General features: G+C 38.7%; 1 protein-coding gene across 1 annotated transcript in view; it reads right to left on the bottom strand.

Annotated features, from left to right (window-relative positions):
* Positions 1 to 7,850: 7,850 nt before the first annotated feature.
* MMS19 (MMS19 homolog, cytosolic iron-sulfur assembly component) overlaps positions 7,851 to 26,715 on the bottom strand; it is a 2,295,919-nt gene continuing 2,277,054 nt past the window's right edge. The window contains exon 30 of the mRNA XM_044055580.1: positions 7,851 to 8,405. Within this exon, the coding sequence (XP_043911515.1) occupies positions 8,378 to 8,405 (28 nt within the window). The 3' untranslated portion in view covers positions 7,851 to 8,377. The remainder of the gene's footprint in view (positions 8,406 to 26,715) is intronic.

Raw genomic sequence — 26,715 nt, 5'->3', positions numbered from 1 at the left:
CTTTCAGGCCTAAGAAAAAGTGCACTGGCTCTCTTTCAATAAAACTAAATTGTACTCTGTTCTATTAGATGCATTAAATTAAGTCTGCTAGGGAGGCTACTAGCTCTTACTGTGGAAATTGGGGAAATTGCCAACATGTTAGCTGACAGATTTGGTGCAAACTTCACCCAACAGCCAAACCCGAAAGCATACCTGCCCACGAGTCCTCTACCTAGTATCTCCAAAAAGCAGGTCATAGCCACATTCTCCAAGGTCAAAAACACTGACCATATGGGACCAGATAACATCCTAGACTGCTTACTAAATAATCTAAAACAAGACCTCAGTCTGATCACTGGCTTTGTTCCTGTAGAGTGTAGAATAGCAACAGTAACAGTAATCCCCTTCCGCAAAGGGGGTTCATCAACTGACCCTGGGAACTATAGACCCATAAGCCTAACCAGCCTTATCTGCAACGGCATGGAAATAATCATAATGGACCTTATCAACAAGGACATTGGTGACCTTCAAACTCTTGACCCAACCAATTTGGCTTCATTAAGGGTAGTTCATACTTATCGAACCCGGTGCACTTCGAGAATTTCACCAAAGCATTGGATGAAGGCAAAACAGTACATTCTGCCTATTTTCAATTATCCAAGGCTTGTGCCACAATCCCTAACTAAGGTATCATTAAGAAACTCAACCAGCTGGGGATCAACCCAGAAGTCACTAGATGCGTAGCTAAATGGCTCACTGACAGAATGCATACTGTCAAAGTTGGGGATTCCACTTCTACCAGTAGACCTTTTACCAGTGGCACACTATGAGCAGGGGAGCCTAAAGTATTTTTTACGGGGGGGTGGGTGCAAACCCAGAGTCCCCCCTCCCCTGCTGCCATTCCAAATGTACCAAAGCTTGGCTATTTCTCAGCAATTGCCATAAACACTGTTCAAAACTCACATTGTGCATACTGTTTTATGCTTTACTTCTACAATGATTACAGATATTTGGATTTAATTTACAGCTTTTATTTCAAATGTTATAGCGCAAACACTGGTAGACATTTGCTAAACAAAGCAATAGTCTTACAATGAAAACATACTTAGCATTAAAACTTCTCTACCTTTGAAACTCACATTCACTGAAACATCACTGAAACTCACATTGAAAAGAAAATGCATCTGGCCAGTGTCAGGTTAAGTTTACCTTTGGACTGTTTTCAAATCATAGGCCCCTTGCACACATTTTTAGGACCATGCAAATGTTCTTTGACTCACCTTAAATTCCTTGTACAATACAGCACCACTTGTTAGAGGGTGTTTTAAATTTATAGTTTTGAACATTTTTCCTGTAAGCAATGAAACAAAACATATGAACCAATAATGACAAACTGCCCAATTCAGAACATTTCAACCATAAAAGGCCACTCAAACTTCTGTCATTACAATCCACCAATATCAGTCAATATGCGCAATCTCTGCAGAAGTAAAAGTCATCTGAATAATTCCACATTAAATATATCTGAAACTAATGAAGAGGTTGTTGCTAGAAAACAATTTTATATTTCAGTGTTTCATCTACAAATCCAGTGCCTGCTGCCCTTAAAGAATAAATTGCTATGTTACACTAAAAAATGGTAAGTTGGTATAATACAATAGGGAATGGCTGCAAACTGAAAAACAGGTTCATAGTTACTAGGCATCTCATCCAAAGGAGGACATACTCAGGACTGCAGCACCCAATCCCCTTAAAATACAAATCTATATCCTGTGGGAAAAGAACCTAGAGCCCTCTACATCAAGATGCAAGTATGCTATCTGCTGTGCTACTAACACTATTTTAAAACTCTATACCACGATAGTGATACTATTTGCTAAAAAAAACAGTTGCACATTTTAAGCAGACTTGGCATTAGCAGCAGTAAACGTCTCTTCCATTGAAGCTCACAATTCCTTGAAAATGCACTTTGAAAATAGAGTCCATCTGTTGCCTCTAAATAGGGCATTTTCCTCTCTCTCACATACCTCAACCTCTTAGTGCAAGAAATCTGGACAAAGCCTAAAATAGACAGATTATAAAGATTGCTCTCATGAACTTAAAAATATGCTAGAATAACAGGGTTTGTGTTAGTATGCATTTTTCTAAAGGATATGGCTCAAATGTCTGCTATTATTTAGCAAGTTCAAGCCTTTTTTAGAGGAATATGGGGCAAAAACCTGGACAGCTGAGGGGTATGCTACCTCCCTCTTATACACAAATACACACACCATACCTCTCAATCCCTTAGCACAAGAAATCTGGACAAAGCCTATTATAATGTTGGGGACAAAGGCCCAAAACTAGGGACACATTTAGAAAGTTGCTAGAATAGCAGCACTTGTGTTAGAATGAATTTTCTAAAGGATATGAAGTCAGAAACTCAAATATATGTCATTATTTATTAACTGTAATCCTTAGCTCATCCCAGTAATTTGTCAAAAAAGCAGAGTTTGTATGAGGAACAGACCAAAAATATAAGGCAAAAATCTCGACATTCTGTGAAAATCTGTACAATTGATAGGTATGACACGCACATACATCCCTCTACCTCCTTAGAAAGTGGATAGAACAACAAGGTTTGCATTAGTATGCATTATCTGAGGATATGAAGTCTAAAACTCAAATGTCTGCCATTATTTTCTGACTTCAGACCTCAATGATTTGCCAGAAAGAACACAATTTTATGAGAAACAAATGGAAAATCTTCTTCTTCTCTTTCGGCTATTACCTTTAGGGGTCACCACAGCGGATCATCTGTTTTCATTTCAGTCCTCTGCATCTTGCTCTGTCACACCAACCACCTGCATGTCCTCTCTTACCACATCCATAAACCTTATCTTAGGCCTTCCTATTTTCCTCTTACCTGGCAGCTCCATCCTTAGCATCCTTTTCCCAATATACCCAGCATCCCTCCTCAGCACATGTCCAAACCAACACAATCTCGCCTCTCTTTGTCTCCAAACCGTCCAACCTGAGCTGACCCTATAATATACTGATTCCTAACCCTGTCCATCCTTGTCACAACCCAGTGCAAATCCTAACAGCTTTAACTCTGCCACTTCCAGGTCTGACTCCTGGCTTTTCGTTAATGCCACCGCCTCCAACCCATACAACATAGCTGGTCTCACTACCCTTTTGCAGACCTTGCCTTTCACTCTTACTGGTATCTGTTTCTCACAAATCACTCCTGACACTCTTCTCCACCCATTCAGCCCTGCCTGTACTCTCTTTTTCACCTCTCTTCCACACTCGCCATTACTCTGAATTGTTGATCCCAAGTACTTAAACTTATCCACCTTCACAAACTCTACTCCCTGCATCCTCACCATTCCTCTATCCTCCCTCTCATTCACACACACATATTCTGTTTTATTCCTGCTGACCTTCATTCCTCTCCTCTTTAGAGCATATTTCCACCTCTCCAGGATCTCCTCAACCTGATCCCAACTCTCACTACAGATCACAATGTCATCTGCAAACATTATAGTCCACGGGGACTCCTGTCTGATCTCGTCTGTCAACCTGTCCATCACCATTGCAAATAAGAAAGTACTCAGAGCTGATCCTTGATGTAATCCCACCTCCATCTTAAATGCTTCTGTCACTCCCACTGCAGACCTCACCACTGTCACACTACCCTCGTACATATCCTGTACCACTCTTACATACTTCTCTGCCACTCCCGACTTCCTCATACAATACCACAACTCCTCTTTAAGCACCCTATTGTATGCTTTCTCCAAGTCCACAAAGACACAATGCAAACAACAAATGGAAAATATGAGGCAAAAATCTAGATAATTGTGAGGTATGACCCCCCAAACACATTCCTACCCCCCTCTTTCCTACACATACACACACACCCCTACCTCCCTCTTGCAAATACACGCACGCACCTACCCTCCCTCTTACAAACACACACACACACACACACCTAGACCTACCTTTACCTACCTACTTCTTACATACATGCATACACACCCCTACCTACCAACTTCTTACATCCACACACCCCTGCCTATTTCCCACAAAGACACAAGCCCACACCTACCTCTCACTTGTGCCTTCGTCCGCAGTCCAAACGAATTCAAATTCCATGCAGGTGTGGAAGATGAAGACATAAATCATCGGTCGCACAGATGCAGAAGCGTCTGTGCGAATGGATGCAAAGGGCGTTCTTAACCCCCTTAAAAAAATAAATAAATAAATTTTATTTAAAAGAAAATTAATCTCCCAGCCAGCCAGTTACAGGTGGGTGCAAGTGCACCCCTTTGCACCTGCCTGTGGGCACTCTTGACCACAAGGATATGTGCTGGGGCCTCTACTGTTTGGAATCTATTTCTCAGAAGTCCATGCGAAAGTAGATGGCCTGTGGCTTACCAAATTCTCTGATGATTGCAAACTGGGTGCAGTCATTGAGTCCCCAAAGAATGCTGACATATCACAAAAGAGGTTAATACAATTGATTGGTGCCAAAGCCATGGACTAAAACTAAATGCAAAAAAGTGCATTATCATCCCTTTTGGCAAAGAGGAAGTCCCTGCAAATTAAAATATTGACAGCACCCCCCCTAAGCTCAAACCTAGTGGTGCGAGGTTTGAGAACACAGGTTGACAGCAGTCTAAACTTCGATCACTATGTGTCCACAGTGGTAAAGAAAGTCTTCCACTTTGCACATCTCATATGTAAGGACATCACATCCAAGACTAAGCATGTTATAACTCCTTTGTACTTGACCCTAATCAGACTACTAATAGAGTACAATACTCCCTTTTGCATGCACCTCACCAGACACCTGCAGCAGCTGGGGAGACCACAAAGGTTTCTCACCAAGAAAGGTTAGGCCTCCAAAACATAACCTGCATGGAAAGACTGAAAGCCCTGTCACTGTACTCTGTATCCTACAGGCTGCTGACAGGTGATTTGTGCTTGGCCTACAGAGCATTCTCTGACTGTGCCCTGATGGAAATGCTGCACATCCACAAATCAAATGGGACAAGAGTTACTCGCTCCAGGGATCTCAACCTAGCCTGTGACCTTAACAGAACATGCTGGAGAGGCAGATATATCTCCCAGACATTGCCACTTTTCTGGAATAAACTCCCAAATGATGTGAAGCAGAGCTCCTCAATAGCCCTATTCAAGCACAATCTAGACAATTGGATGGGAGGCTAAATTCACTCCAGAAGTGACACCTATGTCTCTCATGGACAGGGGCAGTTGGTGCTGATCATGGACTCGCTTTGCAAATGACTATCTAAAAAAGGTCAATTAAGGAACATGGGTATAGTATGGCTAAGCTTATAAAAGCCCTAGGGCCATTAGCTTGGTAACCTCCTATGAACCTGTAACAGAGTCTGTTCCTTCCATTTTTTTCTGGTACAGCAGAAAATCCCAGTTTTTCTCTCAGTGCTGTGTCTTCTAACTCCACTATTTTTGAACAGCTCTTCTTTGAGAAGCCTCATACTCAGTTAGCCTTTTCTTCATTTCAACCTCTGATTTTTGCAGTTTTATCAGTTTATCCGAATAGCTAGTTAAGGCTTCTTCTATTTTTCCAGGTTTTTGAAATTTAAATCAATGTATTCCGTCAATGTTTTATTTTAATCACCTCTGAATACATTTGATTTTTTCGTATAAGCTACTGGAAGTCATCTCTTGTATCAAAGCTGAGGCTTAAACTGCTTTTTGCTGAACAGCTGCACTATTTTTCCCAGCCATTGTTTTCTCTTCACCTTTTCTAGTTGATTTTCTTTCAGGTTCTCAATTTTTCTTCTTTGGTGCTATCCAGGCAGTGTATTAGCTAGTAACTGAATTTTACCTACACTGACAATATCATGTTTTCACACTGGGAGACCTGAAATGAAGTTGTTGATCAGTGTGCAATCATCTTGGAAGTCTGCTGTGGCAGTTTTTTTAGTTAAATCTAGAACAGAGGCTGCTATTAAAGAAAGGATAATTGGGACATATAAAATGTTACAAGATAACTATAAGACTTAGAAAAGGTTAGAACAGATTGGGAAGAGAGACTGGAGAATCAATTTACAAATAAACAATGGGAAGACATATGCATGGCTCCAAAGTATGCAACAAAGTCCAGAAGGTTTAGGATTTTTTTTTTTTTTTTTAAGTGTTTGCATACGTATTTTTATACCCCAAGCAGTCTTCATATAATTTTTTTTGGGTAGATAGTACATGTTGGAGATGTGATTAGATTAGTATGTTTAATTGACAGTATAATGAGTTGGCAGATTTAAAAAATTCCTCTACATAATGCTCTGTTAGAAATATTCTAGAGGAGATTAAAGAAATAAGAGGTGGGATTTTTAGAAAAGGGAAGGAGCAAATTAAAAAGAAACAAAAGGAATTTGTGGGAATTTTTAACCCCCCCCCCAAAAAAAAAACATGTTCCTAGTTTCAAAAACTTATAAGGACACAACAAACTGGAAAATAAAACTCAAACCAAAAGCTGTAGCTGGAATGAAGGAGTGAACACAATTCGTTAGTACTTTCATTCAAATTTATTCTTCATGAACTTCTTCAGAAAAAAGTTAACTTCTCAAAACACAATTAACTTATAAGAGGAGTGTTTTGAGAGGTTAACTTCTGAACAAGAACCACAGAGCACCCTCACTTGATTAAAAACTAGTCGATCCTGTATCAGCAGACACCACAATGAAAGTATGAATAGTGAATGCCTCTGAAAAGGAACCAGGCTTTTACGCTAGGGGCATGCACCTGGACTCCTTGATCCTTTTATATTAATTACATAAACATACAAGTGACCTCCAAGAATGAATGGGTTTTAGGGCTCTCACCTAGCTTAGGGATGCCAGGCTCTCACCACTAATGAACTAATGGGCTAACAGGATGCAAGCAGAAGAACCACTGGATAGGTCTCATGGAGATTGGCTGGAAATGCAAAAAAAGTAATGAGTATTTCTTGTGATCTTCTGTCAGGAGCAACATAAGTAGGAGAAAATGGGACTGCAGCTGTTAGCATGTCCCTTTCCAGGTAGACAGATACTACAATGGGATACAAGGCAGCCACAGCTCTCCTGAACATGGGCAGTGAGATTTTTATAGCAGGTACTGAACAGAGACAGGAGAATATCTCAGTGATTGACTCAATTCTGTAGTTAGCTCTAGTACTTCTAATTGCTTTAGCTCACTTACCAGTAACTGATTTGCCCTTCTTCACAGGAGTAGCTTCTATTATTTTTAATTTAATTGCTTATCAGCTTTTATTTATACTGGTTTGTATGTGAGGAGGAAGTAGGTCTTAAATGCTTTTGTAAATGTCACATTTATTTATTTATTTTCCTTTTGTTTACTGGGTTAGTCCGACTGGACACAAGGTGACCGTTTTCAGCGGAGGCCCAAGGAGAAAAGCTCCAAATACATAGTAAAAAATTATAAAAAAATAATAAAAAAATATATAAACAAAAACAATTATATAAACATAGCTATTGTGTGCAGAGAGCACAGAACATATAAAAGAAGTAAAAATCTGAGTTTTACAACTGATGCAGTATACAGTTGTTAGAATATAGAGAAACAAGATATTATACAACAAATATAGAATTGCTTGAACATAAATTCAAAAAGAAGTTTCCATAGATAAACAGGGTCATAAACTAGAGATCATAGCTATAAAGGTCAGTTTCTGTTAACATTAATAGTTGGTTATATACCTTAATTCCTGCATTTGCATTTTGTGCCACAAATGGAATAATCAGGAAAAAAGCAACCTTCCAAATTCAGCAAATGTGAAGAAAAAAATGCAGTATTCAGCTGCCACTATTCTGTGGAAAAAAGACATCATAGGCAAATCAAATAAAAAAAATCTTTATTCTTGTGACTCACTTAATTACTGTAACGCTGCAGAAACTTAACACGTTCTAGATGCAGGCCACGATCTTCATTTATTTCTAGTGTCTCCAACTTCTTGCCAGTGGGTCAGCATTTTTCCATGACTTATAATTCTGGCATTAAATACTGCAAACTTAGCATCAGATAATTTGGGTAACCCTTCAGTAATTCATTGTTCTATGCAGACAGCAGGTAAGACTAAAACCCAAAACACTTTCTTCCAATTTTAGGGCTCAATAAGTTTGGCTAAAAATAGCAATTGCTGAACTCTGTAGTAATGCCATAAAAACAGCATGATGTTACAAAAGGTTTACAGTTAAGTTGCTTATCCTTAGTCAGCTGGTTTTCATTTTCTATATCGTAAGTGAGGTGACTGTCAATCAGATGGCTGAAATGTCAGTCCAAGGTACAATTAGTAACTTGCTAAACAGTTAATGTTTTTTCAAGGCCAGATTGTATTGGTTAGTGTACACAACCAGATGCAGCTTCACCTTCCAGGAGCCCCTAATAAAAACCTGCAAAACATAAAAACAATTACTCAAAGTACAGCTCACATGCAACATTGTTCTGGAGCAGTAATCTTTATTTCAGTGTGATAATTGGGTAAGTGGGCTGGTTAACAGACCCTTTTCAGCTACAACCCTGCCACCACAGTGTAAGACACACACAGAAAAGTATACACAGACTAAAGAATACACAGAGCTGCATACAGTGCAATAAAAAAATATATGCAATACATCTGTTATTTACAATTACAAATGACATGCAAGTAATATTAATTACTATATGTACAATTAAGGTGGGCAGTAGTCATTTGTTAAAAGTATATCTTTACAAGAAAAAAATGTGATTACAGTATGAGCTGCAAGGTCTAGCCAGTTTCACAGCAGCAAAACCATTTGGTGTCCTTAAATAGGTGTTCTTTTAGTTTGTATCAAAATAATTGAAGTGTCTCTTGCTGAGTCACTTCTACAGATAGCCAATTCTAAACAGCTGGGCTTAGTCTTGAGAATGTTCTTTTGGAGGTTATAAAATTATGTCTAATGAGAATAATGCTGTCTTCCTGGGTATTTCTCAGTGTGTAATTAGGCTGTTTACATTTAATTTTGTTTTCAGAGGAGGACATTGTCCCATTTTCAGTAGCTTGTAAATTTGACAGCTAATTGTAAATGTGCCTTTGTCATTTACAGGTAGCCAATTACACTGCTGTAGTCATGAGCCTGGGGTTCTGCAAGAACAATAAATCTGAAGATTTTGTTTAGATGTAGTGTGTGTTCTGCATGTGTTTGAGCTAGAATGTAAGGTTACAAGAGGGACCCCATATTCAATTTTTATGGATAAGTACATTTTTTTAGCTAAGGCATTACAAACTGTAAGGGGTGAGGAGGTGTGAGACTTTCTAGTATAGTTTTAGTTGAAGTATTTTGCTAATAATATTGTCAGTATTCTTTGCTAATGAAAGAGTACAGTCCAAGGTGATCCCTAGGTACTTCTGTTCTGTTACAAGTGGTGAGGGTTGTCATCTGTATCAGTAATAATTCAATTTGGAGATTTACAGAGTTGTTGTGGGGTGGCAAATATCATGTTAGACTTCGGGGGAATGATTAGGAACACAGTAAAGGTAGATTATAGTTTCTGTTGAAAGGTCAGTGTTCTTAAATGATTCAAGTAATAAGATAACATTTGCATAAAGGACCAAGTTGAGTTGGGGGCATGTCAGTTATGCATCATTGATGAACACAATTTAACACTGTATTCGGTTGGAAGGCAGGTTCCTAAGTGTACTTGGAATATTCTATTTTGGACGTACTTTTGAAACCATTTCATTGTATTTGGGCTAAAACCTAATTGGCTAAGTTTATAGAAGAGTGGTTTATGTTTGCTGTTTTGAATGCTTTTGTCATATCAATGAGCATATGATCCCTGAAGCCAATTAGCTTCTTACAGCTGATCCACACCCCACAAAAAAGATTTTGGCTTACACTGAAAGCTAGTTCCAATTAATCCACCTCCCCCTCAGCTCTTCAACAAAAAGCAAATAAATAAATAATTGGTTTACACTATGGCAAGCTGATTGCCAAATTTGTACCAATCAGCTTCCTACAGCCGAAAAACAAAATGACTTCTGTTTATCTTGTAGCAACCAGATTGGTACAAATGAACAACTGGCTTTCTACAGGCAATAAATACATGCCCCCCCCCCCCAACACTCTTCAGCAAAAAAGGACATCTTAGTATAAAAGTGTAGCAATCCAATATCTGCTTGATATGTAAAGTGCTTTTCAGTACTGGCAGTTTGGTACACAAAACAACTCAGGGACTCTCGATCACGTACCCTAAAACTGTACCTCAGGCAACTACCCCTTCCCTCCACCCTTGCTTGTTACTTGCAGAGGCCCCCCATGTATTCTCCAGTACACACACACACACAAAATCCACAGACCCCTGTACATGTTATTAAACTGTCTGCACATACCTTTGTCTCCATTTCTTACCCTTGTGGATCATGGAAGGTAGTAGTCAAATGTTATGCCAGACGTTAGTGTTGCAAATTATATCCTGTTTCCTTGGTGTCTAGTTGTCCCCTGATTCTCTTACTGTTAAAGTGCAATTACGGCAGGATAACAGAGTTATGTAAGCATTTACCATAACAGTAGATACCCTACTTGTCACTGCTGCAGTATTCTTTACAAATGGGATATCCTGCCAAGGAAAACCAAATGTTCAGCCAGCATACTAAAGTCTTACATCTAACGTATGGTACCTGGAAAGAGTTATGTCCTATGTCTAAAGTTTATATAGGTGACATATGAGTGCCTAATCCTCAAAACTGAGCTACCCCCAGAAGAACCAGAACAACCCTACAGGAGGAACAAATATGTACATGCAGAAAAGGAAGAAGAAGGATCCTTTGGCCAAAGGGAAAAAAACTGAGAAAAACGGGGGGAAAAGGGAGATACAGAACACTGTAATGGTAAGAAGTAGGACATCTACTGTTACAGTAAGATCTTACAAAACTGTACTGTGCTCTTCCTTTTCACTGTTGCAGTATTCTTTACAAATGAGAGAGTACAAAAACTAAAGGGGATGTGAGGAGTAAGCCACAGAGAAGCTTTCCAATAACCCATGCAGGATGTCTCTGGCAGAACTATCCCTGGTCCTAGAAATCGCATCCAATTTATAATGTTTAGTAAAGGCATGCACAGAAGGCCAAGTAACAACTTTCACAATGGATCCCAGTATCCAGACCCTTGAAAAAAGCAACAGAAGGGGATACAGCCCTAGCAGAATGAGCATGAACAGAAGAGGAAAGCTGTTTACCAAAAAAAGAATAATGAAAGGAAATGACTTTAGAAATCCAGGAGGATATTGTTTGCTTAGAAACAGCCAAACCCAAATCCCCTGGAAAGAAAACACACACAACATTGCTCAGATTTCCTTATATTCTTAGTTTTAACTATGCAATATCTGAGCTATTTATGTAGATCCAAAATATGAATGATTCTCTCGCTATCATTATGCGGAGAAGGGAAAAAAAGAAGGAAGATGAATAGTTTGATTCAAAGACAAATCATTAACTACCTTGGGCATAAAGGAAGGGCTGGTATAAACAGAAAATGTCTCTGTGAAAAAACAAAAACAGTGAAACTGCCATGAGTGCCTAAAGTTCAGAATACCTGTTTGCAGAAGGGCTATTAACTACGAAGTTTTCCAAGTACAATATTGCAAAAAAGAAACCGCAGGCTTAAAAGCAGGCTGAGTCAGTTTTTTAAGAATAAAATTAAGGTCTCAGGAAAGATGAATGGTCTTTCCTGGGGGCCTAATATGAGGGACACCTTTCAAAATTGTTTAACGTTAAATCTAGAAGCAAGGGATGGATTAAAAAGGCAGACAAGCAGAAATGAGTGACAAATCAGCTTTACTAGATGAGTATGCCAGACCAGAATTGAGTAGTTCACACAAGTAAACACCACTGAATACCCCAGAAAGAGGGTTTGGGTCATGTTTGCAACACCAAACAAAACATCTATTCCATTTCACTATATAGGATTTTCAGGAAGCATTTTTTTAGTCTCCTGCAAAACCCAAAGCACATCCTTAGAGAACTGTTGAATAAAAGGGATCAAAACCCTATCATCCAAAGAGTCAACTGTACAATGAGTAAATGAGGGTGAATGAGAGATCCCTTGTCCTGTGTGAGAAGATCCATCCTGTGAGGTAACTTGTGATGACAGCTCCTGGCCAGATAAAATAGAAGGGGGAACCAGTGCCACCTGGGCCAAAAGGGCATCACCAGCAAAACTTTGGACATGTTCCACATGATCTTGTGCAAGACTTTTGGCAACAGAAGAAGAGGGAGATGGGCATACAGAAACATCCCCTTACAGGAAAAAGACATGGTATCCAATTTCCAAGTCAGAGGACTTGACACTCTGGTAAAGAACTTGGTAAGTTGTCTGTTCAGAGGGAAGGCAAAAAGATCTACTTGAGGAGTACGCCACTGATGTACAATGTCCAGAAAAACCTCCCTGTGAAGTTCCCATTCATGAGGATCTTCCTTGGACCTGCTCAAACACTGCCACTAGATTGTGCTCTAAGGGAATGTAAACTGCCTGAAGAGTCAGTTGATGGCTGACTGCAAAATCCCAAGCCTGAAGAGCTACACTGAAAAGAAGGTAAGAATGTGTGCTCCCCGCCTTATGTACTACATAACCATGGTATTTGCTTGTGAAAATTCTCAAAGGAGCTGGAACCCAAACAGAGTACAAAGTACGAAAAGTCATAATTAGAGCTCTCAACTCTTTTATGGTGATATGTTCTGCTAGCTGTTGGGAAGACCAAACTCCCTGGAACCTGACATTGTTGTAAGAGGCTCCCCAAGCCTGTAAGCATCTGTGTACAGGTTCTGAGTGGTAACGGGAACCTGAAAAGTCATGCCGGGATGCAGAAAATTTTGCTGAATACACCAGAGCAACTGGAGTTTGATGCAAGGCAAGAAAGGGATGAGTAGATCCAGAAGGTAGCAGTGTTGAAGCCAAACAGTTATGAGATGCTAGTGAAACTTCCTCATGTGGAGCCTGATGAAAGGAACCATAATAATGGTGGATGCCATGAATTTCAAAACTCAAAGAAACTCTCCTGCAGGTATCCCTTGCGTTGGAAGAAAAGGCTGAAAATAAACAGTCAAGGAAAGGACCTTGGAAAGGGGAAACAAAGCCATCACTGGCAAGGTCTGAATTGTGTAACCTAGAAAAATGTGGTCTTAGAGGGGAAAAGAACACACTTTTTGAGGTTTAGAAAAACCCCACACTGTGGAGGAAAAGCATACTGCATTCGAGATCCTGAAGCAGGAGGCGTTGAGAGGGGATTTGAATCAACAGGTCATTTAAATAAGGGAAAATCTGATCTCCCTGAAGTATGCAGAAAGTTACCACTGGGGCCATACATTTTGTAAAGACCCTCACAGCTGTAGAAAGACAACAAGGCAAAGCAGAAAACTGATAATATAAAGAAGAAACAGAAACATAAACATTTTCCAGAAGACAGGGTGAATAGGAATGTGAAGGTAGACATCCTTCAAATGCAGTGACACCAGGAAAGCCTGATGAAGTAACAGGGGAAATAGGGTCGGGCGAGGCAACATCTTGAAAGAGGAAACATCTAGAAATGTGTTGAGTAAAAAAAAAAAATCCAGAATGTGCCTCCAAAAAACCCTCTTCCTGGAAACCAGGAACATCTTGGAATAAAATCCTTGGCCCTGCTGAAGGGTGGAACAGGCTGGACAGTTCCTTTTACCAAAACGTCTTGAAGAATCGAAGAAAAGTGATGTTGGCAATGAGGAGGTTAGGGAATGCCAGACAAGGGAGGAAGGGAAATCCAAACCATGAAATAGCCTTTTTGCATGATGGAAAGCACCAACAAGTCTTTGGTTATGCATTGCAAGACTGGGAAAGACAGTCAACCTGAGATAAAGAGGAATATGGCCAAGGGGCTGAACAGGTCTATTGTCAAATGGAGGCATATCTGTCAGGTAAAGAAGGCTTTTGATCCTTGGAGCCCTGAGGCTGCATATCAGGAAAAGTACTCTTAGTTCTGGAAGACTGCCTCTGCTGCTTACATACAATGGAGGATTTAGAGGGTAGGAGAAAGGAAGAGCTGCTTAAGATCCTGCTGCTTAAGATCCTGCATGACCTTCCCTTTATTCTGCACGGTTTTGGAAAGCTCAGCTGCAGCAGAGCCAAAAAGATTCTGATTGTCTAAAGGAAAGCCACACAACTTAACCTTGACATATTCAGGAAGAGACTGAAGCTGCAACCAGGAATACCTCCTCAACTGACCCTGATGCAGCCACCCTACAGGGAAGCAACATAACTACATTTTACAGAGTGGCAAGCTACCTGGGAAACAAAGCTCAAAAAGGGAAATAGCACAAACTTTGCTTATGAAAAAGTCACATCAGGTGGAATCCCCCCCCTCCCAATTTCAGGAAGAAAAGCCAGCACAGCTAGTCATATGGGTCTGGTAGTTTATGGATCTGAAAGCTAAAGTGGCAGAGGTATATACTTTTTTTTTTTTTTTTAAACAGTACCTGCCCATAGCTTAACTGTCCTCGTCAGAAGGTAAAAGCTTGGAAGAGGACAGCAGTTTTGAAGGCTTATCAGTAGCAAGGGAAATCACTGCAGGGTCAGAAAAAGGGCTTTTATATAAAAACTTAACTTCAGGAACTTTATCAAACTTGTCAGGCTTCCTTAGAGCAAAAGTCTGGGAGTCAGACGAAAAAGTGTCTAAGAGAGCATCCAAAACTTGAGGGACTGCTGAATGCCAGGGTGAATCAATCTGCAAAAGGTCACAGTACCCCTTCTGGATATCAAAAATTTGGGAACAATCACATTTAAAATACTCCATCATACGTACAACAATGTCCACAAAAGACAACTTTTCGATGGGAGAATGGCGAAAAGGGAATCATCTTCTTCAGACCCAAAAACAAGAGGGGAACGAATTTGAGAAGAGCAAGGCAAGGACTCCTCCCCAGAATTTAAGTCCACATCCTCTTCAGAGAAATAATATTCTCAAGGTCACTTAGGAGGAGCAGAGGACCAGAGGACAAATAAAGAAACAAATAACCCTTGAGGAGCTTCAAAGCCATAACGGCTTTGAAAAGACCCTGAGTGAAGTCATGCCACACTTTGTGTGGATCCTCAGCTACAGCAGCCACATGTCTGGCCTTCTTTTTCAAAGGAACATCAGCCCTATCAAACTTAGGGTGTTCAGACCCTTCCCTGACTTCAATAGGGGAACCAGGGACTTCTTCCCTCTGAATTGATCATCTGTGGTTCTCCCTCCTTGTATACAAGAGACGTAAGCACAGCCTCAGCAGACGTCTGTAGGCAGTCCAGTATCTACAGCCAACTGCGCTGCAACAGTGGGAGTTGAAACTGGAACAAGACAGTCCTTGGGTTCTTTATCCAACCCAATGGAGATGTCCAGAAGATTCCATATGTTTTTTAGACTTTTTTCTTAAGCGACAGCTAAATGTTGAATGGGTGGATACAGAAGCCATGGATACCAGAGATATGCGTCTGGAGCACTTCTCTCCAGGCCAGTGCTGAAAATGGGCTCTGTCCCAATCAGACTTTCCCGGTGAAAAAATATTAAATAAATAAATTACAAAAAAAATGCTGAATTCCTGCCTTCACTTAAACCTCACGTTTCCTCCTAATGAACATTATTATGCATGTATTGTTCCTACGATTTCCATTTACTTCAATGTAATTTGATTCTTTTATTTTCTAAAGATCCCTCTTCCAGTTCTTTTATCTTTTTTATAATATTTAATGTCTCAAATATAGTTGGTGTGGACTATGATTTCCATTTTCTAATAATTGCTTTTTTGGTAGCCAACAGAATTAAACTTGATAAGTCCTTAGTACGTCTAGGCAATTCAGATCCTGTATCCTAGCTCAAAAGAATAATTTTCTTACTTACAGCCATTTGCTCATCCAATATTTCTGATACACTACTCTGCAGGGAATTTTTAAAATCTGCCAACTCACTACATTCCCAAAACACGTTCCCAGTTACCTCTCATCTTCTTCACACTTCCAACATTTGCTATCGACCAGATGAAAAATTCTTTGAAGCCTGCTTGGGGTATAAAAATACCCATGCAAATGTAGCTATTTTCTGTACCCCTAATTGCATCCATCCATCCCTATTGGCAAACTCTCTGATATCCATTCTTGTACTGGCTTAGTTCTTAGAATACTTTGTTACTTTATGACTATATATATTTTTTTCATTTCTCCAAATCTTTTGGGTTTCTGATATCATGATGGGAAAGGACCCCATTTCTAAGTCAAAGTACAATTAAAGGTCATGAAATTAGTATTGTTTCGATCTTTGATGTCAGCCAGAAATGCTCTTTGCAGCACCTGCAATGTGCCCAGTAATGACTCCTCCTGCAATTCGTATGGAGTTACATGTATTAGTAACATGTCTAAATATGATTGTAGATTCTTTTTTATACAACCCGTTGCTCCTACTAATATTGGGACTGTCTGGGTATCTTTCTTCCACATTGCTCTCGTTTCTGCCTGCATATCCCAATATTTTATCACTTTGTGTCTCTCTGTAAGCAAGACACTGTAGTCACTGGCTGTGGCAATTTCATGATCAATGCTACTTTTGTCTTCTTTTCATGGACCACTATATCTGGTTTTCTAGCATCTTTTGAACGTTTGGTAATGGGTGATCCCATGTGATGCAGACAATCATTTTCTATGATACTTTGTCTCTCATGTTTCCAGTGTTTTTCAGCCACTTCAGTACCATAGTGTTTGCACAATCCCCAGTGCAGCAAACTTTCCATATTACTATGTTTTTCAGTGTACAGTCCCTCTGCCATTAGTATGTCACAACCAGCAACGAGGTGTGCGAATGTTTCCAATTTGGTTTTACAAAACCTACATTTGTCTGTTTCTTCTACATGTTCAACAGACTTTGCACAAATCTTGGGCCGCCAGTATTAACCTTTCACCTCTTGGTTTGAATTCACTTCTCCTTAACCATTCCTGCATTAGTTCCTGATCGACATGAGGTTCTTCCAGAAGTTTTCTATACTTGCAACTATATTTATGCATTTTCCACATTTCTTGCCTTGTCATCTGGTCCTTCACCTTATATTCTTTCTTTTGTTTTTTGGTACATTCTGTTGCTGCCTGATTTTTGTCTGCTTCTGATTTGATTTCAATTCCTGCTTGATGCCAATATGCTTCTGCTAGATTACGCAGAGAAGTCATCTTAGATTTATACTCCTCGTTTCAAAACCTTCACTACATTTGGGTCTTGTGAGGTCAGAAGATGTGTGTGGAGTCCCAGGATTGCAGATCTACAAATGTAATCAATTTCAAGGAGGCTCATCCCTCCTTCAGAATGGGGAATATATAATCTTGGTATGCACTAATTTTTATAAATCATTTGGTGTGCATGAAACATCCTTCTTGTTTTCCTATCTAATTTATCCATCATGTTTTGGGGCCAGTCAGTCACTCCAAAACTGTAAGTTAGGACAGGAAGAGCAAATTGGTTTATAGGTTGGAGTTTGTTCCTAGATGTCAACGGTGTTTTCAGGATTAATTTAAATCAAGTATTCCTTACTAAGTTTTACTGACATTTGTTCATGTTTTATTGTTGACCTTTCATCAATTCCCAAATATTTATACACTCTCTCTTGCTCAGTTTCTTTTATATCACATTCTTTTCACAAACTGATGTTCTCCTGCTTTAAAGGTTGCTTTTGCACATTTATCAAGACCAAATGACATTCTTATATCATCTGAAAAGGTTTTGACACCTTGCAGTTATGTTTTCAGGTCCTCATCTGACAAGCTATGCAGTTTTAAATCATTGACAAAGAGAAGATGAGAATTATTTACACTTAGTTGTTTTCTAGGAGCCAAATTATAGCCATGGCTTAAGCTGTTAAAAAGATATCTTAATGGGTTAAGCGCAAGGCAGAATAGCAGCAGTGACAGAGAGTCACCCTGGAATACCCCCCTTTGCAATTAAGCCATGATAAAGAACAAATAATTATCCCAGGGATAAAAATTCAAAGTGGTCTGCTACTATTTCATGGTCACTGTAATGCAGTCAATCATTGTAGGATATATCTTATACATTTTAAGCACTCTTTTATCCATGAATGTGGGATACTATGAAATGTTTTTTTGTAATCGGATACTATCAAATGTTTTTTGTAGTCAATCTATGCCACACTTAGATTCTTCCCCTTTTTACATTTCTCCACTATGACTTTAACAACAAATGATCCTTTGTTCCATATGACTTCCTTTTATTGCTCTTTTCTTCTACTGCCAAAATTGTGTTTTCTTCTAAATGACTATATTGTTGGCATCAATTCCCATGTAGTTTATACGTCGTTGGAAGGCAAGTTATTACTCTATAATTTTTAGGGTAGCTTGCAGGTTCGCTTTTAAGTTGGAGCATTGTTTTTCCTGTTGTTAGCCAGGTTGGTGTCTGTTCGAAGTGTGCACATAAATAGTTCTTACTCATGACTAAATCTTCTTGCAAAGATGCTAATACTTCTAACCAAAAGATAGGTACTGCACCTGGGCCTGGGATTTTCCCATTAGAAGCTTTTCTTAACTTTGTTTCAATCTCTCTGGCTGTTACTTCATCCCATTTCATATTCTGTGCCTTTAAACTTCTTATTCTTTCTTTTACTTTTCTATCCATTTAACATCTTTGTTATGTTCTACAGGATCTTCATAGATACTTCTCCAAAATGCATTTATTTATTCTTTTTTTTGGAGGTCTTTCAATTCCTTTTACCTTGTTTCCCAAATCAATATAAAACTTTTTGGGTCATCAATAAATTGCTTATTTTGTACTTTTCCTTTATATTTATCTGAGTATCGTCTAAGTTTTCTCCCCTTCCTTTCCCTCACTACTCTATGTTCTTGTGGTAGAATTTTATCAGTTATTAATTTAACTGCACAGTAATATATCCCTTCTGTTATATTGCATGGTTCTCTATGGACAGTCCTAATTATTGGGTTTATTTGTTTTATCAAACTTCTGACGTTTTGGGTTTTATTGATCTTCTGCAGTCTATTTCTTTCATTAATCTTAATACGTTTATCTATGTCTATTAAATCAAGCAACTGTTCTCTTGGGTCATTTTCTTCTAAACTGAGAGCACATTTCTTGTTTTCCATTTCCTGCGGGCATTCTATAGAAAGTTCTATAGCATCTTCCTGTGGCACATTCTCTTCAATTTCATCCTGTGCCATCCATTGCTCTGTCATACGGGAACTCACTAGCCTGTAACTTCTCAACATTGACTACATCAGAGTTTCTGCAGTTTCCTGTTCCTTCTTTTACTGTCCAACTTCAAGTGAACGTTTATACTGCTTTCCTGTGGAAGGTTCTAAAATATCTTCATATCGCACCTGACCGATTGCTTCCCATTCCACTGGTTTCCCCTTACTTTTGGATAGCAACTGCTCTATCCTGTTGTGGTGCTTTCTGAATTAGATTTTCTACACTGGATCCTTCACTTCACAGGTATTCCATAACCTCAGTCTCTATTTCTTTAACTTCTCCATTACTAATCTCCTTTTCCACTGTTTTCTTATTTTTTGTATTATAAAGTTTTCCATGTCTGGTTTCCTTTGCCTGCGTTTCTTTTCAAATATTGGTGCTACTCTTTTTGTATTGGTTAGTTTTGCTTTCTCCTTTGCATAAATATTACACCATATTAAATTTCTTTTTTCTTTCCCATGTCCATATTTCCTCTTCAGATGTCTCCTAATCTTCCTGTTTGTCATTACTTTGGGGACTCACTCCATCATGCTCTGATGTAACCTGTGTTAGATCTTCTACACCGAATTCTTCACTTTGCAGACACTCCATAACTTCAGCTTCTATTTTTTTAACTTCTACTTCACTATTCTCTTCTACATTCCCTGTTTGTGATACTATTTTTTTATTGTGAAATTTTCCATATCTGGATGCCTTTGCCTGTAGTTCTCTTCAAATATCATTGGGGCTGCCTTCTTTATTTTGATTAATCTGGCTTTCTCCTTTGCATAAATATTGCACCATATCAAATCTCTCTTTCTTTCCCATGTCCATATTTCTTTTTTTATACTTTTCAAAAATCTCTAGGTTTTGTTGTTTATATTTTTGCACTTCCTCGGATACTTCTTTTTCCAAACAGTTCAAAGTTTCTTGATCTGTATACTGTTTTTCCCAAATCTGTTGTATTAATGACTACAATTTTTTATTTGAAGCTTCTGACAGTTTTTCTTGCGGAAGTATTTATCTTTCCTCCAATCCTCTTAATCATTTTGTATATCTTGTGTCTGGAAATTCTGGGCTTTTTGCAAAATAGTATTATGTATGGCTGTCATTCTCCTTAAGAATCTGCATTCAAAATTGCAATCTCTCTGTTTCTTGACCTTCCCCCTTGCTTCATCATCCCTTTCCACTATGAATTATAACATTTTGTTTGTGTTATCTACGTAGGCTTAACTGTGTAGCTCTAAAATATCCCCTCAAATCTGGTAAACCTAAACCACCACATTCCATTGGAAGGATCAACTTATCCCACCTAACACTTGCCCTCTTTCCTTCAATTCTTTATTAGTTATTGCCCACAACTGCTACCTGATGAGAGTATGCCTGACCTGTATACAAGACTAAATGGACTAAAACATTTCACTGCTTGTATCTTACTATCCATAAGAGTTTCCAATTTGTCAATTTTGAATTATCTTAACTAAATACAAAATGCCCCCATCCCCTATGATGTTTTACCCTCCAGAAGGGACCAACTGCCCCAAATTGACTGCTGCACCTACAGATATTATCTAACCTAAAATTAAGTTACCCATGCTAAAACACATGCAGACTGTAATCCCACTTACACTGATTACTGTCTGTTCTTTTCTTATCTCTCTTCCCCTCACAGATATGAAAAACAGCTTGTATGCTTTCAGAAAACATTAACTTTTAATCATAAGAAAAACTGCACTAGCTATCTTTAAATAAAACTAAACTGTATACTGTTCTATTTACTGTAATATAGTATTAAGGCTGCTAGGGAGGTTGTTACCTCTTATTCACTTCCCATAATTTCAAACTTAACTGTTTCACTGAACTGCTTGACACTGTACCCTTAAATTTTGCATTTCCCTCATCAAGGAATACTCAGAATTCACAAGTTTAACTGCTTGCACCTGCAGATAGCTTGTCTGCATTGAAATGTACTCAGCAATAAGTTATCGTAAATTTCACTCAGAAAAGAATTCACAGCAGCCTTCAGCTGCAGCTATCTCAACTCCACATTGGCCAGTGAAAAACAAACAACCTAACATCTCTGTAATTGTAAGTAGTTAGCATTTTCATGGCTTTTATCATTTTGTCTATTTTAAAGCATACATGCTTACAAAAACACCTGTTTACAGCTTAAGCCTAAGGAAGTAATATAGACATTCACCCTTGTAAAATAAAAAGACAAAACATTCTAATTGTACATATAATACAGTCAGTGCACAATTACACCCCACCAGTCCAAGATCATAGCATATGAGCATTAAACTTGCTTTTGTCCAGCCTTTTTTCTCATTATACTGTAAAACCTTTATTTCTTACAATAAAAAACTACTGGTTTCCATTAATACCTTTAACACAAGCAACAGTCACTGAAAAGACCCTTTCCACGTTTAAAATACTTCTTACTACACACTACACAGACTGCTGTACTTTATATAACATGCAGTTTAAATCATGAAATCTTTTATACAGACGCTAATAACAAAACTGTTTACTTACAGTTAGTTTTCTCCCTTTAAGTGTCCTACAGATTAATGATATAAAGTGGGGCATATGCTTTACAGTCCACCCATATGTTTAACATGTCCACAAAAGTCTAGTGTTTTTTTTCACAAATGTAATAATATGCTTTATAGTCTTCCATTTATTCACTAATTTCAAAGTTGCAGGTCTTCCTGTTGATCTCCATCTCCCAAAACCAGACTCTGGTTCAAGTCCAAGGTACTGCTGATTCTTACTCAACACCTATGCTTTTTTTTTCCTGCCTCTCAAGCATCTCCTTTGGAACACTGGAAAAGTCTCTCTAGGAACCTTTCCATCAGAAGAATGAGACGCAGAGACCCCCTTCTGCTTGCCGACTCACTTTCTGTTGTATAAACTTTTATTTCCTCCTAGCCTGTTGTGAGCAAGCAATGACTTTGATCCTCCAGGTGAAACACTTTGAAGACAGCTGGATACAGCAGCTTGAATATCACACCTGCCTCTCAACATACCCTGACTGATGGGATAAATTTGGAATACTTTACCCTTTTGCCACAATTCTGTCAGGATCAACTATTTCTGCTAGTATGATTGCATCTATACTAATATAGGTCCTGGTTGCTTTCTCATGGCCAGGTTTGAAGCATACACTTGATGTGCCCTTTCAATTAACAGAATCTAATGTGGAACACCAGTCCAGTTGCTTATTTGTGCTTTCATAAAATTACAGCAGTCTATTCCTTTCACTTTCTCTAGTGAAACAGAAAATTGTTGAATCTTTGTGGTTTGTACTACCCCCCCCCCCCCAAGATGTCAAACACAAATGCAAGAGGCTTTGCAGTCAGAGAAAATGTCATACCGAAGAAGGCTGAGTATACAGTGCTGAATTTGGTCCCAGATTTCATGCTAAGCTTTTCTAATTCTTTCACCTCAACAAATTCACAATGTGAACTCTATCCTCCTTTTTTATTTCAAATAACTCTACCAAAAATAGCTTGCATGCATTTAGAAAAGCTTAACCAAAGCCAGGGGTGTTTCTGAACTTTTCAGTACCTACATTTGGGAAGGAACAATTCTGCTTGTACTGAAAAAAGTGGAACATTGAAGGCATCAAGATATACAGAAAAGTCGTTTCCATTCTTTGAGATATGCATTTACAAGAACATGCTGGGAAGGAAGTCTGAGTTTCCTGAAAGATCAATATGAAAATATAGGACAATGGTTACTTAAGACTACTGGCTTGTATTTATGTGCTACTATGTCTATAAGGTGTGGCAATATTATTTAAGTGTGTCACTACTCAGTCCTGGCTTTGTTCTGGTAGGTTCTTTTATCATCTGTGACAATCTCAGAAGCTTAATACATCTGTTTAGCTGTGATGCATCCAGCTAAGATTCAAGTCCCCATTATATATATTTTTGGATAGCAGTTATCAACACTTATATGCCTTAATAGCTTTTCAATCAGCAAAAGGTAGAAGGTAGGGTATGCAGAACAGTCCAGCTAATAGTTTAGCATGCACCACTAGAATAAGATTTATCAGCAATTTTGTGCATTATCATGTATACAGTTTGCTTGGTATACCAAATTAGTACAAATGTGTATTTTTTACCAGCACAAAGACACCACTACCTACTTTAGGTCAAGGTCTGTTGTGGCCATAAAGAAAGAAGCCTGAAGAAAAGAAATGTTTTTTTAGTCATGATTCTGTTACTGCAACTACATCCATGTTTTCATAGTTACCTATGCTTACTCATGCAGTTATTTATTGTCAATGTTGTTTTTGTTCAGCAGGCATTGTTTTAGTCCTTTATTAATGTTTAGGGCTAGTACTGGATTAAAATTTCTTACATAATGCTGTCAAATGTTAGAGGACTGTAAAATAAAGTTTGCCATTTTTAACCACATTCAATAGTCAATAAATCTTGAAACAAACTGACCTGATAAGTGTGACGTTAAGTGGCTAGAGTGTTTCACACAGAGTGAGAAGTGGGTTAATTAAGGAGGCCATTACTAATGTGCTTATGCTGGACATATGGCCTATAATGGGGATTATGCATTATATTAAAAAATTATGCTTGCGGGAAAAAGTACAACTGTGTAGGTAACGTACCATAAAAGAAGGTATTCAAACAGATCATTGTTGCAGTACTCCTCCTATCTGGTTCTTTCTCCACAAAGACCATGTCTGTCTGGCCAGCCTGCCAAAGCAAAGGATCCTTTCCCTATGAAGCATACATCAGCTCTATACTGTTACACGAAAAGCATATTCCTGTGCCATTTCACTGCTTTCTTGCCCAGACTCCATGTATAAACAGAATACAAACATCCTAAAGAAATGTGAGTAAACCCTGCTATGAATTTAATGCAAGGTGGAGGAAGGCAGACTAGGAAGTTTTAGGGTGGAGGAAGAAAAAATGTTGAGGGAATACCAACACCAGCCAATAAAAAAAGAGAGGGAGACAGAAAGGCACACCACTAGGGAGGGGGAGGAGAGGAGTATTTATACTGTAACAGTGATCTATTCAATCATCTACCATTACGGAAACTACCTACACAACTTTACTAAATGTATTCATAAGATCACTGTTGCACTGCTTCTTAAATATGAGACTTCCAGAGCTTAGTTAGATTGGGTGGAGAAAGGAGATACTCCATTTGAGTTTAGGATGGTATGAAGGACAGCCTTAGCAAACCCACTTCTTGCTGTAGATTGAAAAGCCAGTTGATAACGCTTAATGAAGGGTGTGGCTAGATGACCAAGTGACTGCTAAGGGGATAATTTTAGAGTCCACACCTTGCAATAAAGCCCCTGGAGTAGTTACTTCTCTGACAAAATGGACTTTAAAATGTTCTTCTATTTGTACCCAAAGTTTGAAAAGCAGACGTGAATTGCATTGAAAATCCATTCTGAAACTGTTAGTTAAAACACAAGCAAGCCCCATCTTCTTTCCCACAAAACAAGAAATAATTCAGATTTTCTTAGATTTTTTTTAGGTTTTTATATAAGTACAACAAACCTGTATATCAACCTATAAGCGATAAAGAATCTTTCCTCCCTTGTTTTGGGGGTTTTGAAAGAAAGAAGGAAGCTGCATAGACTGGTTAAAAGTAAATTCAGAAAACACCTTCAACATGAATGAAGAATTGGGTTGGAGACTTACTTTATCCTTATTGAAAAAAACTGCACAAAACGGCCAATAACTGAGAAACTCTTCCAGTTGAGGTTAGATGTACTAGCAAACCAGAATTCCATGACAAAAAATACTGTTAAAGAAGCAGGACTTCCAAGAAAGCTGCACATTGATCAACAGGTTGATTAGAGCTATCCAAATATGAAATCTGCAATTGTGAAAAGAAATTTCATGAGACACTCTCCTAGCGGAGGTTGGAGCCACTAACAATGCAATTTTCTAGCATAAAAATGTTAAAGAATCAGGACTTAACAGGTTGATGAGAGCTTTCCCAGTATGAAATTTGCAACTGTGAAATGAAAGCTAGTGAAACCTATCTAATTGAATAAAAATTCCATTACTAGGTAGTAATTGCACTGCCTGGATGCCAGCACAGAAAACATTTGAGGAAAGTAACTGAAAATCAGCAACAAAAATGATAAAAAGAAAACTCTTTCTGATAAGTATATTTCAGCTGTTCAGCAAAAAGCAGTTCAAGTTTCAGTTGTGGTATAGGAGATGGCTTCCAATTATTGAGAGGCAAAAATAAATAATCAAATGCAGTCAGAGGTATTAAAAACAAATGCAACTCTGAAGGAATGCTTATAGTCAAATAAAAAGTCTGGAAAGAAATAAAACTATTCAGACGCGCTGATAAAACTGCAAAAATCAGAAGTTGAAATGAATAAAAAGGCTGTCGAAGCATGAGGCTTCTCAAGAAGAGTTTAAAAAATAGTACAATTAAAAGACAGAGAACATGGAGAAAGTCTGAGATCTTCTGATGTACCAGACTGCAATTAATTTTATGACAAAAATAAGCAATTGGACTGGAGTTCCACAGCAGGACTTGTTAATTGAAAGGGCACATCATATGCATCACAGGAGATTACCAGGTTATCAACCCAGAGGTCATTTTAATCCTAGCCACTTCATCCCAATGTAATACCATAGAAATGCTAGTCAGTATCCAAGATTGCATTTAGTGATGACTGCCCATGTCCAGTAGGTTTGTGGGGTGTATCCCCAAGTAAGACTTTATGGTGCCCCATCCACTTGTTCAGGTTTCTCTTGAACAGTGTCATAGAAGTGCTCTGTTTCACATGAATTGCTAGGCTATTCCAAAGATGCGGCAATCACTGTGAGATAAATCTGTCCCTCCAGCATGTCGTATTTAAGTCGCAGGCCACATTTAGGTCCCTGGAATGGGAAGACCAAGTCCCACTTGATTTATGGATATGCAGCAAGTTCATTAAGTTTGGGTCTTGGATTGCTCTGTAGGCCAGGTACAAGTCTCTCCTAAAAAATCTATACGATATGGAGTACAGTGACAGGGACTTTAGTAAGGCTGTGTAAGGCACATGCTGGAGCCCCTTGATCTTCTTTGTTAGAAACCTCTGAGGACTCTCTAACTGCTGTAGGTGCTTAGTATGTGGTGTTATAGTCTTTGCCTTTACTAATCTAGTGTGCCACATAGAAAGCTTTCCTTACCACAGTGTGATTGAAGTTAAGATCACAGTCAACATGTGATCCCAGATCCCTTACCGCTTGCTTCATGGGTACTTAGGGGTATTGTTGTTGATTTGATAGTGGGAGGGGACACTGTTTGTGCTGAAAGGAATACTGTGACTAATACACCAGTCATTGGTCTGCATGAGACTATCCTGGAGTATACTGTCATCATTTGGGGATTCAATGATTGCACCTAGTTTGCAGTCATCTGCAAAGTTGGTCAGCCACAACCCCTTAGTTTTGATCTGAACTTCTGAGAAGTGCATACCAAACAGTAGGGGGCCCAGCACCGACCCCTGTG

This window comes from Protopterus annectens, chromosome 14.part0 (genome assembly GCF_019279795.1).
Source record: "Protopterus annectens isolate FY-2018-M chromosome 14.part0, PAN1.0, whole genome shotgun sequence".
NCBI classification, from domain to species: domain Eukaryota; kingdom Metazoa; phylum Chordata; order Ceratodontiformes; family Protopteridae; genus Protopterus; species Protopterus annectens.
This window is presented reverse-complemented; position numbering and strand designations above follow the sequence as displayed.